At 41.9% G+C, this 18,466-nt stretch overlaps 1 protein-coding gene across 3 annotated transcripts; it reads left to right on the top strand.

Annotated features, from left to right (window-relative positions):
- The first annotated feature begins 607 nt into the window (after positions 1-607).
- Positions 608-18,420, top strand: LOC127809421 (uncharacterized). Of its 3 annotated transcripts, XM_052348196.1 has the most exons (6): positions 608-732; positions 926-1,104; positions 1,199-1,309; positions 2,998-3,123; positions 17,510-17,549; positions 18,116-18,420. In XM_052348196.1, the coding sequence occupies exons 2-6, from the start codon at positions 949-951 to the stop codon at positions 18,187-18,189; spliced, it is 507 nt and encodes a 168-aa protein (XP_052204156.1). In that variant the 5' UTR covers positions 608-732; positions 926-948; the 3' UTR covers positions 18,190-18,420. The 3 variants fall into 3 exon arrangements, with proteins under 3 accessions (XP_052204156.1, XP_052204146.1, XP_052204165.1); XM_052348186.1 differs by lacking the exon at positions 608-732 and having other exon boundaries at positions 876-1,104; XM_052348205.1 differs by lacking the exon at positions 608-732 and having other exon boundaries at positions 889-1,104; positions 1,214-1,309.
- Positions 18,421-18,466: the final 46 nt, after the last annotated feature.

The following is an 18,466-nucleotide window of genomic DNA, read 5'->3' as shown; positions in this document are numbered from 1 at the left end:
TGGGAGATGTGAGAGGTTTTAGCTGCTGAAATTGACAGTATGACACTTAAACAACTCTTGTGCAAAGTTTCTCAGGGCATAATAGTAGATTGAGAGGAACATGTGAACTATATATATGCACAGCAAGAAATATATATAATGTGCGTGTAAAATCAAAATTGTCTTGAATTAATGAGTGGCACTGGAACGGTATTTCTTTTCTTCTGTGTTAAAAGCTCAAGCAACAAAGAGTCTTTCTCAGACATTTTCACCAAGCACCATGAGAATCTTAATAGCTCACGATTTTCCATCCTTGTCATTGAAATTTCACAAGCCACACGTAGCAGTAAAACACATATTTTCCTACTGAAATTCTCAATCCCATCACCAGAGGCATCCAGAAAGTGATGTCAATTAATATCCTACACTATTAGCATTCCCTAAATAGATTCTGACAATCACCAGTTGTGTAATGCCAATTAATGACTTCAGTGGACGCTAAATGCTGAGTCGTTTCCTGAACCTTGATTCACGTTGAACTGATTATATATATATATATATATATCTTGCAAGGCAGATGGTATTTGAGAAGGGGTGGATGGGATCAAAATGCAGAAGAGACAGAATGTTTCCAAATTAGAAAAGACGATGGGATAGAAGGATGATAAAAAATTAGGCCCGGTTTGACCGATCCGGCCCGCAAACCGTGACTCTCTGTTAGGGTTAGAGATGGTCGAACATTGATCGGGAGGGGTAAATCGCCTTTGATTGGAAACAGAGTTAGAAAGAAATTATTAATTTTTTTCTCACCTTATAATATATATTTATATAAAGTTGTATTTTTATTTTATAAGAATGTTAAATATATTTTTCATTTATAAAAATTATTTGTATATAAGTTTACTTGGCGCTCGCTAATCCAAATCCTCAAAATTCAAATTTTCAGAGAGAGAGAGAGAGAGAGGGGAAATGGGGCACTCGCATAATCGGCATAGTGTAGACAGCCAGCAGCAGCACCATGAAGCGGTGGACGGTTTGCTGAACTTGTTCACCAGGGCCAACCACGACCTCACCCTTGTCCAGCACAAGCTCCAAATGGAGTTCCAACATATCTACCCTGACCACGTAATCCGATCCATATCCGCATATCTTCTCTTTCTTTTCTTTACTATTGGAAAATTTCCGCTTATGTTGTTCACTGTAATTTGTTGATGTTTAGGGTTTGCTTTCGCAGGCAAACCCGATGAAGCTCGTGTCTCGGATAAAGAAAGTGCAAGAAGATTTGGCCTCTTTGAAAGAGCAGTGCCGAGAACTACTCGCAGCCAAACAGGTGAATTTTGCCCCCTTTGTTTGTTTGTTTGGTTGATCAGTAAGTGTTCGAAGAAATGACAGAGCGACGCAGATCGAACCATATTTCGCTTTAGGGCCTGTTTGGTGGTAGGAACATGATGAACCGGAACTAGGGACTTAAATAAAGGAAATAAGAATTGAGGGCCACAACACATAGAAAAATTGAGTAACAGACGAAACAACGCCACTCTCTTCACTTGCCTTGACAAACTGTGTGTTGAGAACATCGCTGCCCTCAATTCTCAAACACTCTTCTTAATCAATCTCCTTACCTTTCACATTCTCGTCCTCATAAATCATCATAAATGGACTCCAAACGCTCATCTATGTGCTCCTCCTGCTCTTACTCCTCGTTTACCATTTTTACTTGGCGTTTTGGACGATTGCAAGCAATATGACCAGCTTGTCAACACTTGAAACTGGTGGTTGGCTGGTTGGTATGGGTATTTTGCCTGCCAACTAGCTTACCATAGGTTGGTTTGGTTCTACATAATGCTGAATTTTGCAGGTTTTTATACTGATATTACCCCCATGACCAGATTCACCCTTAGAAGGAGAGTAGGGGGCATCACAACATTTACCATTTGATTCTATTGATGAAATCTATCTCTCCTTGCTGCCTTGGGAGAGAAGTGAAGTCAGACCAAGAGCACATGGAAAGCTATGATACCAAATGATGAAGTAAGGACTTCAGATAATAAGGGGAACGATTAGAAAAAGAGTGACAGGCACAACAAGAAGAGAAAAAGAGTAGTATCAGAGAAAAATATGCTGCAATTACATTCATCAACTGATTAGAAAAGAAGTTACCCCCTCTAGAATGCATTACTATATTTTCTGTAAACTCATCTTGCACAACTCTCAAAAGACATCAAGCACATTAACTTTGTGCAGTTATCAAGTAGGAATAGAAGTTACTATTTGACTCTTTGTAATTACTAGCTAACACATTTACTCCCCTTTCCTCCTCTTTGACTAATCTCTGGGCCGGCTATCAAAACTTTCTGGTTTACAGCTGCAAATTTCATTATGTTTGACCGCTGCACCACTTCAGAACAGTCACATTATCTGTTGAAATTTTGGGTTATGTATGGAAACCTTTCGTTTTTGGAAGATTATTGTTGTTAGGACTGCTCTGGCCACATGCTCTATGCCCCAGAAGATGCAAAAAACCAGACTTAACCAATCTATTGATGCAATTGCCAGCTGTCACACTGCCATCTTCTCAGCCTCTCTGCCTCTTCCTCTTCATTCCCCACCAGCTTTATGTATTCCTCTTCTTCTTCCTCCTCTGCCTCCTCTTTCTCTCTCTTTCCTTCCCCACCATAACCTACCCATTTCTGCATATACACCAAAATATAAGATGCATAGAAAAAGGTATTTGTGTGGTTGCATAAATTCTTTCACAGCAGGTCATTTTAGATATACGTTCTTTTTGGCTGGTTAATGCACGTCATGTGAGTTAATTTCATACATTTTTTGTTACGGAAGTGCTAAGGGGTATAATAAAAAATCACATGTAAAAAATGAAGGTAGTGTAAACATATTATTTTTTTTCAGTTTAGTGTAGATGTAAGTAAACTTATCTTTAATATGGAACAAAGGTTATAATTCTAACTAGGATGGTTGATTATTGGAATTTAACATATTCAGTTCATTCAATCTCAGGATTTGATTGACAAGGCCAGGATGACTCTAGTTGGGAATAGATCTTTACTACAACGTTTGCAAGTATCTGCTGGTGTTCATCTAACTAGTGATGTTGATGATCCTGCATACACAAACTTCAACCAGGTGATATCTTTTATGTTCCATTACATGAGAGTAGAAGACTTAAAACAATGTGAAAGTTAAGAGCGCCTCCAAATTAATAGTACCATAATGTCTAAACACTTCTGCTGCCGAAAGAAAATATTGTAAAAAGTAGTAATGGAAAAAGCAGAACACAAGGCAATTCAAATAGTGTGGTGATTTGTAACAGGTGAAGGACATGATTATTCAAATAGAATAAAAAGTTAACTTACACATGGTACCCTTGCCCCTCCTCAAATTGTTCAATTCTGAAAAATTACATTGATCCTTATTATTTCTAAGTTTTTGTAACGAGTTGCTCTTTCTCAGCAGAAGACTTTTAGTTGACTAATGGAAATTAGAAAATTGACCAAGTCAACTATTCACCCTTTTGAAATTCCTAACTTACCCTAATCAAGCGAATAACAAATGTAAAACTAATTAAAATCTAATTAAATATTTTTTTCACCTTGTCCCCCCCCAAACAAGTTTCCACCACTCTCAATTTTGTCCCCAAATTGAATTTAGAAGAATTCTTGTGACCAAATCAAGTTTTTTGGTGAAAACTTTTATTTCTAGTATTTCTAAAAATTTTATAGCTTTATGTAAGAAATTCTGGATAACTCTGTATAAAAATTTCCATATGGCTTTGTTTCTTCAGTTTATTTCTCCACACATTATTCTTAAAAAAGATTTGGTTTGCCGATACCCATAGTATTATACGTCTAGGTTTGATTGCTGTAGACCCAGATTACAATCTAAATACAAACCCAAACCCAAAAGACAAATTAGACACATACCCGAACTAGAAATCTTTGTCATGCCCTCTGGAGATGGCATGATTGTCAATGATAGAAAAAAAAGAGATATATTAACAATTGATTTGGGTATTGATGTGGCATTGCCCAAATTACCAAAATACCCCCTGTGCGTGAGTAGTCTCGCTCGCCACATGGATCGCCCGAGAGTTTGATACGTGGCAGGTCTACGAGGCAGAGCGAGGAATAGTCTTATATGACCAGTAAAAGGACACGTGGCAACGCTTGCAGAGCAATCTGGAGTGGAGTCCGAAAAATCCAGATTGGACCGCGAGACTTGTTCCAGCTTAACTGAGGTCCTCGGGAGCCGTGACTCCCCATCTTGGGTACCTTATAACGGACCTATCTATAAAAAGTAGGGTCCTCACCAAGTATGACAAGCTCTTACATTTTCTACTACTCGCATTTACTCTACTAACTTAAGCGTCGGAGTCTACCCCGGGGAATCCTAGCCTCGTCACTCCGTTGTCTTGCAGGTTGTATTCTCGAGGCCCGACATTGCCAACTCCTCAGTTCTATTCTCAAGGTCCATTTGTCAAGGCGGCACGAAGTAAAGTTGCTTTGCCTTTGTCTCTATGCTCCTATGGGGTAATGACTCCATGCAGACAACTTGGGAATTCTTGGGGAAGGAAGAAGCAACTATCCTTGAGAGAGCATCAGTCATTGCATTCTGTGCTCGTGGGGCATAATTGATTTTCACTGCCTGAAATGGTGCCATAAGATCTTTGGCTATTGCCAAGTACTGGGCCATGGCGTCTTCTTGGGCTTCGAACTCTCCTGTTACCTGCTGTACAATCAAATTCAAGTCAGAATATACCTCCATATCCTTGACTCCCATTTGCTCTGCTAGTATGAGCCCGGCAATGAGCGCCTCGTACTCGGCCTCATTGTTAGAGGCATTGAACTCGAAGTGGAGGGCATACGATCAAGCTTGCCATTGGGGCCCTGGAGTAGTAATCTAGCACCACTGCCCCTTATGCTAGAGCTCCCATCCATAGAGAGAGTCCAAGCCCGGGAAACCCCTTCGTTTTCTTCCTTCGGTAGGGTGCCCTCAACTATGAAGTCTGCCAGAGCCTGTGCCTTGATGGCCTGTCGAGGATGATAGTCGATTTCGAAAGTGCTTAGCTCCACTGCCCATTTGAGCATCCTTCTTGACAAGTTCGACTTTCCTAACACATGCCTTAACGGTTGACTAGATAGGACAATAATGTGGTGTGCGGTAAGGCCTCAACTTTCAAGCGGAGATGGTTAGGGCATAGGCTAACTACTTTGTTGGAGTGTAGTGAGTCTCGGCCGTGGCCAACCTCTTGCACATATAGTGGACCGGCTTCTAAACTTTGTCCACCTCCTGTACCAGAACCAAACTGAAAGCTTCATTCGAAGTAGCCAAATAAATATATAGTGACTCTCTTGGCTGTGGCTTAGCCAGGACTGGGGGAGAGACTAGATATTGTTTCAGCTGCTCAAACGCCTCCTGGCATTCTTTTGTCCATGCGAAATTCCGAACTCGATTCAAGGCCTTAAAAAATGGCAATTGCTTTTCCGCGGACCTAGACAAGAACCTCCCTAATGTCGCCATCCTCCCAATTAGTCTTTGCACCTCCTTGATACTTTGAGGAGGAGGCATCTCAAGGATGGCCTTAATCTTTGAGGGGTTGGCCTCAATTCCCTGGTAATGCACCATGAACCCCAAGAATTTACCAGCCGTAACCTCGAAAACACATTTGGCCGGGTTGAGCTTCATTTGATACTGGCACAAGGTTCGGAGGCACTCCTCCAAGTTGTCTGGATGCTGCTCAGCCAAGAGACTCTTGACTAACAGATCGTCCACGTAAGCTTCCATGTTTCGACCAAGTTGAGCTTTGAACAGGTTGTTGACCAACCTCTGATACGTAGCTTTGGCGTTCTTCAGCCCGAAAGGCATGATTCGGTAACAAAAGGTGGCCTTGTTTGTAATGAAGGCGGTTTTTTCTTGGTTGTCAGGGTGTAGTGGAATTTGGTGGTACCCCTAGAATACATCCAAGAAACTCATCAGCTGACACCCCATTGTTCCGTCAATCAATGCATCAATTTTGGGCAGAGGATAACTATCTTTCGGGCAAGCTTTATTGAGATCTTTAAAATTAATACAGAGCCTCCATTTTCCCAACCCCTTGGAGATAAGAACCACGTTAGCTAGCCACTCTGGGTAGTCGACTTCCCGGATGTGATTGGCCTCGATAAGTTTTTCTACCTCCGCCTCTATAGCTTTAGCCTGCTCCGGGGCAAACTTCCTCTGCCTTACCAGTACGCAATCCGGGTAGAGCCCTAAGCCATGGGTCATGATTGCCGGGTCTATCCCCAGCATATCCAGTGTAGACCATGCAAAAACATCACGATACCGACACATGAGTGAAATGACTTCAGATCGCAATGTCTCATGTAGCTTGGAACTGATTCGCACTGTTCGATCATGCTCTTCCCCCAACGGGACTTCCTCAAGCTCGTCCATCGGCTTTGAGGTCTTAGGCTCCTCCAAACCCTCTAAGATGAAATTGGTGACCACACCAGGAAGGGTGCTAGAACTTTGTTCCACCCCCCTTACCAGTCTCTGATCTGCTCCTATACTTGGGGCTCTCGCCTGTTCCAGCTCCATCTGGACATGACTGGCTTGAGGAACAACATTTTGATTTGGTCTTGAGTCTGACTTTGACCCCTTGGCAATAGTTGCATTCAAGGAGGCCACGTAGCATTCCCTAGCCTGCCATTGGTCTCCTCTTACCTTGCTAATCTCGCCCGGAGTAGGGAATTTCAACACCATGTGATACGTGCTTGGTACCGTCCTCAGAGCACTAGGCCCAGACCTACCAAGGATCGTATTGTATGCTGAGGGCACATTGGCAACCAAAAAATCTAGCGTCACTTGGGACTTGCGAGAGCCACTACTGACTGTCAGGGGTAGCCATATCAACCCCTACGAATGAATCACTATTCCATCAAAACCAACCAGTGGGACTCGAACTGGCCTAAGCTGATCGAGCGTAAATCCCATTCCCAGGAAAGCCCTTTTGTAGAGAATCTCCAAAGACCTACCAGGGTCCACGAGGATTTGCCTTATCTCCCACTCTCCTACCTGAGCAGTGATCATCAAGGGGTCTGAGTAGTTGGGATAGCTCGGAAGATCCTCCTCGGAGAAAGTGATGATCACCTTTTCTCCTTTACCGGACTCCTGGGAGTGGTGGAGTCTAACCTACTATGGACCCCTAACCAATTATCTTGAGGCCCGAGAATCGTTCTTGCTGCCAACGTGTACAAGATAAATTTTTGTCCTCCCTCCCCAGCGGGCTATTTTCCTTCTCTTCGGGGCAGTGTTCGACTTTGCTCTCGGAAGTGATCACAAGTAGGAGACTGTTGGGTTTCTTAGATCCAAATGCAGCGGAAATTTAAAAATTATTTGGATCAACCAAACTCTTTTGCTAATCTTGAAACCCAAAATGAACGGATCTAGTTTGCAAATATATAATCTTTTCAAAATGAAGAACATATAATAGAAAACCAAACCTTTGGTAATCTAATGTAGAATAGATGAATCTTTGTGCCACGAGGTGTTATCCACCCTCTATAAGTGATCCACACCAAAGAGAAACTTCAATCGATGTCCATGAGCATTACCCCTCGATCTTCTTGCATCAACCATGCAAGATCTAATCCAACACTTGAAAATCTCTTGGTTTTTCACAAAAACCACACTTTCTCTCTTTAGAAAGCAAAGGGGTTGAGATAAAAATGGAGAGCTTACACCAAACCCTAGTCAAACTAGGGATTTATAGAAAGTCCATGCATGTTATAAACATGTTGGGCCAAGGCCCAACCCATTTGTGGGTTTTTCACATTGTTTTACTTTTTGCTCATTTTGTTGACATGCCGTGGACTTTTCCGCGAGTGCTAGCTTGCCTAAAAAATCCATGAATTCTTTCGTGCCCAAAAGAATTTTCGGTTCCACTGAAATTTCATGAAACTCCTCTTTGTTTGTGTGTGACCTTATAGGTTCATTATGAAGATGGCAAAGAGCAATTTATGGAATCCTACTCCTAGTAAAACTCCTTGATTATGATCCTTAATTTATTTCATCTCATGACAAAAATTATTATCTTGCCCTTAGACCAAGATTGACGTTTAACAACGTATCATGGCCCCCATATCATAATGAAATGCAAATGACACTTTTAATGAACCTTTTCGTTGCGAGTTTCAGTGTTATTTGATCCCTCTATCATAATGCCTCGGTATAGTCTAGAAGTATGGTAAAATGTCAAACTTCTAATAACTAACTCTATGTGTATGAATGTTAAGTTCACAACTCATATAGTCGAATTAATAACTCTTATTAATTCTCAACTATCCGCATTGGCCAAGCACTTCTCGAGTTGTGACTTCATCATTCACATAGGGCATATGCCTTTTAAATCTTACTAAGGTCGATAGATTCCATCTTGCGTACTCACCTACCTTTCTATGAATCAGATCATACTCAATAACCACCCTATTAGGGATCCATCTTACTGGACCCCGTACAGTGGCATCAAAGTATGACACTTATCTTACAAGATAACTGTGGTACCTCAGAAAAAGAGATTACTAGCACTTGTCGCCGCATAGAATTCCCAATTGACATTTAGTAAGAATTACCATTTGGGTGTTCTCAAGTTAGGTCATTCAGTGAACTCATTCAACAATGAACACTTACACACTTGTATTAGTGTCACCACACAAGTAGTCAATGAGATCAACTACCCTCCTTACAAGCATGCATAGTGTGTACCAGTCTTGACGGTATTATAGAGGCCTCACTTTATAGTTCTATGACCAGGAATAGTTTAAGAATGAAGTATCAGTCATTCGATCTCATTAGTATGATCTTATCATAACTCGATTGACATTGCTATACTCTTTGGGATTCATCTAAATAGTAAAATACAAAGATGAACGTATATTGCCCCGTATTAAAAGAGAAATACTGATATTAATTAAAATATGTCCAAAATTAATTAGAAATGCAACCAACTCACAACTCTTATGATTGGCTCTAGGTTATAACTCTATCAGAGACCTCCCCCTATTCTCCAACTTGGACTCTACTCTGCTTGAGCTCGCGAGGCCCTTAGCCAATGAAATCCCGGAGGTAACCCCGGTTGATAAGCTCCTGAATCTCTTCTTTTAATTGGGTGCAGTCCTTTGTATCATGGTCGCGGTGGAATCGGCAATACTTCTTTTTGCTTCGAGTGTTGGGTGGAGACTTTAGCGGGGGAGGACGCCACAAATAATCCTTATCCTCCAGTGCCAGTAGAATCTCTGCTCGACTGGCGTTAAGGGGAGTATAACTCACCGGGCTTCCACGGGCACCCCCAAAACCCAGGTGATCTTGGGTTCAGGAGGGGCGATAGTCTGTCTTCTGTTCCACCACTGACTTTTTCTTCTCTTTTTCTCTTTCTTTCGTGTCAGGTTGTTCAACCCGTTTCACCTTCATCATCTCTTCAGCGTTGATGTACTTGTTAGCTTGAGTAAGGACTTCTGTGAAGGTACGAGGTGGAGTCTTGGCCAAGGACTAAGTGAATGGCCCAGCCCTCAAGCCATTCTGGAGAGCCACCATTGCAATTCGTTGATCAAACTCGTCGATGCTCAAAGCGTCCTCATTAAACCTAGCCACAAAATCCCTTAAGGACTCACCTTGGTTTTGCTTGACGTTAACGAAAGCTATAGAAGACTTCCGATGACGCTTCAAGCGAGCATAATGAGCTAGGAAACAGGTCTTCAATTCTCCCCAGCTGTTGATGGAACGATGGGGAAGGCAAGAGTACCAAGTCTGGGCATGACCTCCCAAAGTACCCAAAAAGGCCCGACACCACATCGCATTTAACCCCGATTGCACCAGCATGTGAGAGGAGAAAAGCTCTACATGATCATAGGGGTCTGTGCTTCCGTCATAGATCTTGATGGATGGGATGCGAAACCTCTTCGGAGGAACCTCTGCCATGATGTTCTTACTCAGGGGTTGGTTAGAACCAAAGTGGGGTAGCTATTCTTTTCCCTTCTTGAGTTCTTGGACTTGCCTCTCCAGAAAATGCAACCGCCTCTCCTGTGAGGTCCCTTTATCTCGTGAGGGGGAAGAAGTAGATCCCGTTGCCTAAGAGGGATGGATTTCTTGGCCTGACTGGTGGGTTGGACGGGGCTCCCAAGTACGAGGAGGTGACTGGTGTTCCTCCCGCTGATAGGGCACCTACGGACAACGCTGTTCATTCTGGTGTAGATAACTAGTCAACAACTCAGTTAATTATTGGACTTGATTTTCCAACTTGGTGAGTTGGTCCTCTAACATTGGATTGGCCGGAGGCGGTGGATTCCCCTTGCGTCGGGGCCTCTAAATTGGCACCAGCCTGGCTACGGGTCACGTCTCTTCGAGGAGCCATGCAGTTAGTTATGGCCAGGAGCAAAAATCGTTGACATTGGGTTAGAGGTGAGGAGACCGAGGTCCAAGGTGAAGAGGGGAGTTTGAAGTGCGAGATAAGGAAAGAAGAGGCTGACGAGTATGGACTTTGGCCCCACGGTGGGTGCCAAATGATGATGGTATTTGAGACCGACCACCACGTGCCGCCTCAACAAATGGACCTCGGGAATAGAACTTCGGACTTGGCAATGTCAGGCCTCGGGAATACAACTTGCAAGACAATGGAGTGACGGGGCTAGGATCCCCCGAGGTAGATTTCGATACTTAAGTCAGTAGAGTAAATGCGGGTAGTAGAAAATGTAAGAGTTAGAGAGCTTGTTATACTTGGTGAGTACCTCTACTTTTTATAGGCAGACCCATTATGGGGTACCTGAGATAAAACTCGAGATGGACGGGCACGACTCTTGACGACCCTTATCAAGTTGGAACGGGTCTCGCGGTCTGGCCTAGATTTTTTGGACTCCCCTTCAAATTGTGGACTTGCCATGTGTCAGTCTCTCGACCAATCCATGTGGCGAGCGAGACTACTAGCGCGTAGGGGTATTCTTGTAATTTAGGTAGTGCCACATCACTTGCCCCCCACTCCTTTAGCTAAGCTGAAAATCATGCTGGGTCGAGGAGTAGCTTAATTTCTAAGGTTATTTGACTGTAGATTTTTCTCGAGATGCACAAGAGTATTTTTAAGCATGAGGTTAACGTTTAATAACGTCATTTATTACCTTAAAATTATAAGGGTGGTTTGGTTGGAGGGCTTGGGTCCTTCTATATAAGCCCTAAGGCCCTACCCCTCAATTATCACTTCAAGGCAAACTCTGAACTTTTGAGGTTAGTCTTTCCTGTTAGAACAGTAGATTCTATGACACACACCAAGAGGGAGGGTGAATTGGTTATTTTAAAAACTTAATTGATAGAACTTTGAAATCCTTTTGATTGAAAATAAAAACTCAATGCAAGTGATAAACAAATAAAAAGAAACATAAGCAAGAGAGAACACAAAGATTTATAGTGGTTCGACTTAACCCAAGCCTAATCCACTACCTTAGCTCCTCACCAAAGATTTTTCAAACCATCCACTATCAACCCCCTACTCAACCCGAGTAGGTCCTCTAGTCCGAGACTAGGAATTACAACCTCCTACTCAACCCGAGTAGGTCCTCTAGTCTGAGACTAGGAATTACAACCTCCCACTCAAATGGGCTCTCTAGCTACACAAGTTAGGAAAATAACAACGATACAAATGAAAGAGAGAAGTTAAGAGTTAACACTCTTAGTTACAAGTTCTCTCACAATGAAAACTAGGCTTAAGAATAGATTTACAATGATAGAACAAAGCCTTGCATAGAAAAATATAACAATGAAAGCACAGAGAACACTGTAAGCACGAATAAAATGATTTGTAATATTTAGATCATCTCGTTTCCTTCCATTAGCCTTCTCTTGATCATCCATGACTTGTATTTATAGGCTTCCCAAAAGATTGAAGAGAAATGTAGCCGTTTGTGACCGTTGGAGTTGAAAAACTAGCCGTTGGAAGCTTTCTGCAAAACACATAATTGACAGAAGAAAATGCATAGTTGACTATTTTTACAAATAAAACAAAACATAGTAGACAGACAAAAACGCATAGTCGACTATCTTATAACACAGAAATCCCATAGTCGACAGATACATATGCACAGTCGACTATTGCAAAATTGTGAAGAAAATTTTGAATTTTGTGAACAAAAATAGTCGACAGATGAAAAGTCATAGTCGACTATCCTTATATGATAGTCGACAGATACAAAAATAGTCGACAGATGCCTTAAATAATCGACAGATCAAATCAGCATAGTCGACTATTTTTAGGCATAGTCAACAGCATTAAACCACATAGTCGACTATCCTTTTGAAAACATTGAAAACTTAATAAATCCTCATTTTGATCTTTTGAAAGCAAGTTGAGATTATCAAAAGTATATTTTGAAACAAAACCTCACTCAACCATACTCAATATTTCTTCCATTGGATTTCATACCTTGCTTCAAAAATCATATATTACAAATTTGTTTTTTCATTCATATAATCCATAGAGATTGATTTTCATATAGTCATTATCAAAACTATTTTATTACCAAGAGTAAAATATCATTTCCCTCTCTTCTTCTTTGCTTTTCTTTTCGTTTCTTCCTTTGCTTTTTTTTTTTTTTAATATTGTTTTTTTATTTTAATTATTTTTTTTCACCTTCTTCCTCGGTTACGCAGACCTCTGCTTGGTCAAGGGCGGCTTGGTTGAGCTCGGCCTCGCTAGATCTTGGCGGGGTCGAGGCCAGATCTTGGCCATGGCTGAAATTGGCCCCGCTGAGCTCCTCAGCCATAGCCCAGCGCTAAGCTTGGACTGGCTGAGGTCGACCTCGGTTGGGGTTGGCCATGGCCAAAAAAGAAAAAGGTAGCAGCAGTGGAAGGGCACCAAGGGTCTTTTTTTTTTTTTTTTTTTTTTAATAAAATAAGCATTGACTTGACTAACCTATTTCTTATGATTTTTTTGTCACAGGTGTGGTTTGAGATTTCTCAAGCTAAGCCGTGCCTCTTGAGCTCTTTTTGGCTCGTGCCTAGTTGTGATTTTTCTTTCTTGACCTTTGTCTTTCTTCTCCTGGTCAGTGATTCCTTTTTGGTTAATCTTACTCATTTTTAGCATGTCTTTTTCTTTCTCCTCGGATTCAAAAATCTCAAGTACTAGCTCTAGTAGTGAGGAATTGAATGTCGAATTATCCTGTCCTTCCCACGGCCCCCTTTGTAATCCCAAAAAAGGAGGTTTGAAAGAGTTTTCTCCTCATCCTTCCTTGGAGTCTCGTTTGAGTAGTGACCCCAACTTAGAGAACTTGCTTGAACATTTGACTATCGATCACTCAACTATAACTGAGAGAGAGTTTATTCCCTTCCTCAAGAAATGCCACCTCATTCTTGATGATTATTGGTATAAAGAACCCAGAGGTCTAAAAGCTCACCATGGTTGTATCACCGTATATGAGCAAACCCTTGCTGTCGGTCTTAAGTTTCCCCTCTCGGCCCCTATAGTCGAGGTGTTCTCTACTGTGAAGTTACATCCCTCTCAGTTGACTCCCAATGGATGGAGGTGCCTTGTTGCCTTCGTTTTCTATTGTCGAGCTCGAGATATTTAAGGTAATCCTTATTAGCAAGACTGAACCTCGATTCGCATTTTATCCCGTCAATCAAGGCCAGTTCATAGTCGATAATCCCACCTCAGTAAAACGATGGAAGGGTAGATTTTTTTTTGCTGACCTGAATGACAAGGATATTAGTTTCGGGGTGCCAGTTGAGTGGGTTTTCCAGCCCTCAAAGATTCGTAGTCGCGAGATCTCGCATGATGAGCTTCGCAATATTCAGATTTTGAGGGAGTTGAACCTTATTTGCGCCCGGGCATTGATATGTGACTGTACCTTTTACGTGAGGGGTCTATCCACTCACGCTTGCTCCGAGCCTGATGTCACTTTGGGTAGTCATTTCTTCCACTATTTTCGTACATTTGATTTGTTGTTTTCCACCATTTCAACTACAAAAGCAACAAATAGTTGAAGAAATGACTACGTAGAGTGATATCGGGCTTGGAGCAAGCGTGAGTGGATAGACCGCTCGGGTACAAGGTACAGTCACATATGAATGCCTGGGTGCTGATAGGGTTCAACTCCCTTAAAATCTGAGTATTACGAAGCTCATCATGTGAGATCTCGTGACTACGGATCTTTGAGGGTTGGAAAACCCACTCAATTGGCACCTTGAAATTGATATCTTTGTCCTTCAGGTCAGCAAAAAAAAAACTACCATTCAATTGTTTTACTGAGGTGGGATTATCGACTATGAACTGATGCCGATTGAGGGGAGAAAATGCGAACAGAGATTCGGTCTTGCTAACAGGGATTACCTTAAACATTCTAAAAACGGAGTTGGGTAGTGGATTCAATATCTCGAGCTCAACAACAGAGAACGAAGGCAACAAGGCACCTCTAGTCATTCGGAATCAACTGAGAGGGATGTAACCTCACAGCAGAGAACATCTCGACTATAGGGGCCGTGAGGGGAAACCTAAGGCTGACAGCAAGGGTTTGCTCATATACGGTGATACAACTATGGTGGGCTTTTAGACCTCTGGGTTCTTTATACCAATAATCATTAAGAATGAGGTGGTATTTCTTGAGGAGGGGAATCAACTCTCTCTCGGTTATAGTGGAGTGGTCGATAGTCAAATCTTCAGGTAAGTTCTCTATGTTGGGGTCACTACTCAAACCAGACTCTGAGGAAGGATGAGGAGAAAACTCTTTCAGGCCTCCTAAGCTTTTTTGGGCCTACAAAGGAGGCCGTGGGAGGGACAAGATAATTTGACGTTCAATTCCTCACAATTAGAGCTAGTACTTGAGGTTTTTGAATTCGAGGAAGAAGAAAAAGACATGCTAAAAATGAGTAAGATTAACTAAGAAGGAATCATTGACTAGGAAAAGGAAGACAGAGGTCAAGAAAGGAAAATCATAGTTAGGCACGAGCCAAAAGGAGCTCAACAGACGCGGCTTAGCTTGAGAAATCTCAAACCACACCTGCGACAAAAAAGTCATAAGAAACAGATTAGTTAAGTCAAGGCTTATTTTGTTGTTATTAATAAAAAATATATTTATACATTAAAAAAAAAGCAAATAAATAAAAAAGGAAAGGAGGGCAGCAGGGCAAGAGCCCCAAGGGGAGATCGGGCCAAGGCTGAGCTTGGCGCTTGCCCTAGGAGGTTGAGCCCTGACCTCGGCCAGGCTACCCTCGGCCCCTGGATCAGCCTGGCCATGGCTGACTTTGGCCTTGAGGGGGCTATAAAAAATATATATATATATACACAAAATAAAAGCAAAGAAGAAGAGAGAGAAAGACTAATCTTAAAAGTTTGGAGCTTGGCTTGAAGTGATAATTGATGGGTGGGGCCTTAGGCTTATATAGAGGGATCCAAGCCCTCTAACCAAACACCCTTTATAAGCCCTCCAACCAAACACTTCTTATAATTTCAAGGTAATAAATGATTTCCTCCAACCAAACACCCCTGGTAATTTTAAGGTGATAAATGACTCTGTTAAACATTAATGTCATACTTAAAAAAAAAAAAAAAACTCCTACGCATCTCGGGGAAAATCTACACTGAAAACAATTCAAAAATTAGGTTACTCCTCGACCCAGCATGATTTTCAGCTCGATTCAAGGAGTGGGGGGCAAGTGATGTGGCATTGCCCAAGTTACCAAAATACCCCCTTCGCGTAGTAGTCTCGCTCGCCACATGGATTGCCCGAGAGTCTAACACGTGGGGGTAGGTCTACGAGGCGGAGCGAGGAACAGTCCTATATGACCAGTAAAAGGACACGTGGCAACGCTAGCAGACTAATCTGGAGTGGAGTCCGAAAAATTCGGACCGAACTGCGAGATCCGTTCCAGCTTGACCGGGGTCCTCGGGAGCTGTGCCCGCCCATCTCGGGTACCTTATAACAGACCTACCTATAAAAAGCAGGGTTCTCATGAAATATGACAAACTCTCCAGCTCTTACATTTTTACTACTCACATTTATTCTATTGAATTGAGCGTCGGAGTCTACCCCGGGAGATCTTAGCCCCGTCACTCTATTGTCTTGCAGGTTGTATTCCCGAGACCCGACATTGCCAAGTCTGAAATTCTATTCTCGAGGTCCATTTGTCGAGGTGGCATGTGGTGGTCAATCTCAAATACCATCATTAGGTATAGAATGAAAAATACATATGAATAGTTGATTCTATGTAGATATGATATCATATAGTACATAATGATATACACGCATATCATTGGGTATATGTATTTGTAGAATTGAATATGGTGAATGTTGAAATTCGACAATAGTATAGATCATGGAAGCACCAAGTGAAGGTTATTTTTTGGGGGCTTTGGCAAGAGTATCGCCCAGTCCATGTGTGCGTCAGATGGGGGCCATACTTATCGGAGGAAGAAGAGTGAGAACTGGCGGGAGAAAATGGCTCGATTGGTGGCGAGAGAGACAGAAACGACGAGATCGGCGACGACAAGTTTGACCAGAGAGTGAACGAGAAAGCGAGAGAAAAGGGGAAAGCAGTGAGAGATAGAGAGTAACGACAAGAGAGAGAGGGAAGCTGAAACATAATTGGCCCAGGCCGCTCTAGGCCCAGGTGGCTAGGCGCCAATCGGGCCCGACGCCTAGGGGTGCCGACTAGGGCTTCATTGCGGCGGCCAAGGGCTACCTAGTGCCTAGGCGGCCACCTTGGCTGCCTTTTAGTTCACTCCGTAAGGGACTAGTCATGTGAAGCCTAGAGCCCCTGGATTACTAAAAAAGAAAAAAAGAGGAAATTAAGCAATAGAGGAATGCTTACGGCCGAATCTGGGGTAAACAGAGGTAGTGAGAGGAGGAACATGTATATATCTAGGCCATTGATTCATAAATATCAACAGGCTTCTGTTCATTCTTTTTTGTTTGGTTTTTATTTTTTCTTTCTTACACCTTGAGTCTGGAACCTTTTCTTTGTTGTTTCTATCTATTTTCTTTGATACTTCTCATCATTAATGGAAAAGTTAACTCTCGTTCCCCTTATTCTTAACCAATGCCAGTCATTTTTATAGAATTTGATCAGCTATTTTGCCAAATGGCTGGAGATCTATTAATGTAGCAGGCCACATCTAGTGGGATTAAGGCTTGGGTTGTTGTTTCCCAAATAATAAAAGAAAGGAATTGTGGAATTTTATTTTATTTTCTTGACCAACGTGCTAGTTCTTAAAATTACAATACCATCTCTCATTATTTTTTACTGTTCTATGAGGAAGGTTGTGTATTTTCCAAATGGTGTCTAAAGAATTTGCACCATTTGCCAGCAAGCAACCAAAATTAAACCAATGCAAGGTTTTTCACACTAGTGACTACTGATGCATCTGTAGGGCTCTGTGTGTGTTATGCCTATAAATTCGGCAGACAAAGGCTTGCAACATCTTCTTGTCATCATATATTCCCTGCACATTACGTTGTTATTATAAAATATGTTGATTTTTTTTACTTGTGATCTCCAGATTATAGATGAGTGGGCTGTTCAGGTGCGATCAAGGACAGGTAATGTATTCTGTACTACTTTTTTTTATCAGAAGTGGTACATATTAGTTGCAATGAAGGTGTTGGACACTGCAAATTGGCTTAAAACTTTGTATCCTCATTTCTACAAAAGAGGGACTGAATACCTGTATGCGCCCTATATGGAAAAATTGAGTTTTGTTATATCATCAAGTACTGAGTACATGTAAAGAGCTTTTAGTTGTATGAATGGTAATGAAGTAGGCCCAAACATGTCGTAGCACTAGCAAGAGGTCCACCTTTAGATGCCTGAGCAAGTATGAGGGAGTTACTTGAGCTTTCATTGGCCATGCCTACAGAACAATTTTAAATGGCAAAACCTAACGAAATAGTTTAACCCGCACACTTGTGATCCCATAAAATAGGTATGCGCCTTGGATATACGGTTATTTAGGCAGGATAGCTTTGTTTCATATGCAATTGAGGGAACCAGTTATACTAAGGTAGGGGAAAAAGGGTCATACATACAAGATTAAGATCATGGCTTATATTGCAAGATGGACCAAATATGATAATATTGCCTGCAATGTGGTGTGACTTTGAAACAGCGGATGGGAAGCAGGACTCAAGTTTTGAGGATATCAACCAGCTTCTCTTCTCAGCAGTTGTTCAGGGCAACTGAAGAATCAAAGAAATCATGGCAATCTATACAATCATTATCGAATCCTCCATTAGAACTGTCTTCAATAGTTTATGGCTTTGTCTCTTATTTTCTCTAGACTGAAAACAGAACCTTTCTGTTTGCCTTCTAGCAAGTACATCTTATTGATTTCAGTTCTCGTACCTCAATGTAATGCAAGGTTGACTATGGCAGATGTGATGCGTTAAACACAAGGGGTTTGATTTTTCTGGCTATCTAGGCCCCCAAAGCTTCAATGGGAGTCTTTTTTTTTCTTTTT

This window comes from Diospyros lotus, chromosome 1 (assembly GCF_014633365.1).
Source record: "Diospyros lotus cultivar Yz01 chromosome 1, ASM1463336v1, whole genome shotgun sequence".
In the NCBI taxonomy this organism is placed as follows: Eukaryota; Viridiplantae; Streptophyta; class Magnoliopsida; order Ericales; family Ebenaceae; genus Diospyros; species Diospyros lotus.
This window is presented reverse-complemented; position numbering and strand designations above follow the sequence as displayed.

Excerpts from the sequence above, each read along its gene's own strand:
- LOC127809421 (XM_052348196.1), top strand. The coding sequence starts at position 949 with ATGGGGCACTCGCATAATCGGCATAGTGTAGACAGCCAGCAGCAGCAC. Across the intron at positions 1,105-1,198 it reads AACATATCTACCCTGACCAC|GGTTTGCTTTCGCAGGCAAA; the intron begins GTAATCCGATCC and ends GTTGATGTTTAG. Across the intron at positions 17,550-18,115 it reads TCAGGTGCGATCAAGGACAG|CGGATGGGAAGCAGGACTCA; the intron begins GTAATGTATTCT and ends ACTTTGAAACAG.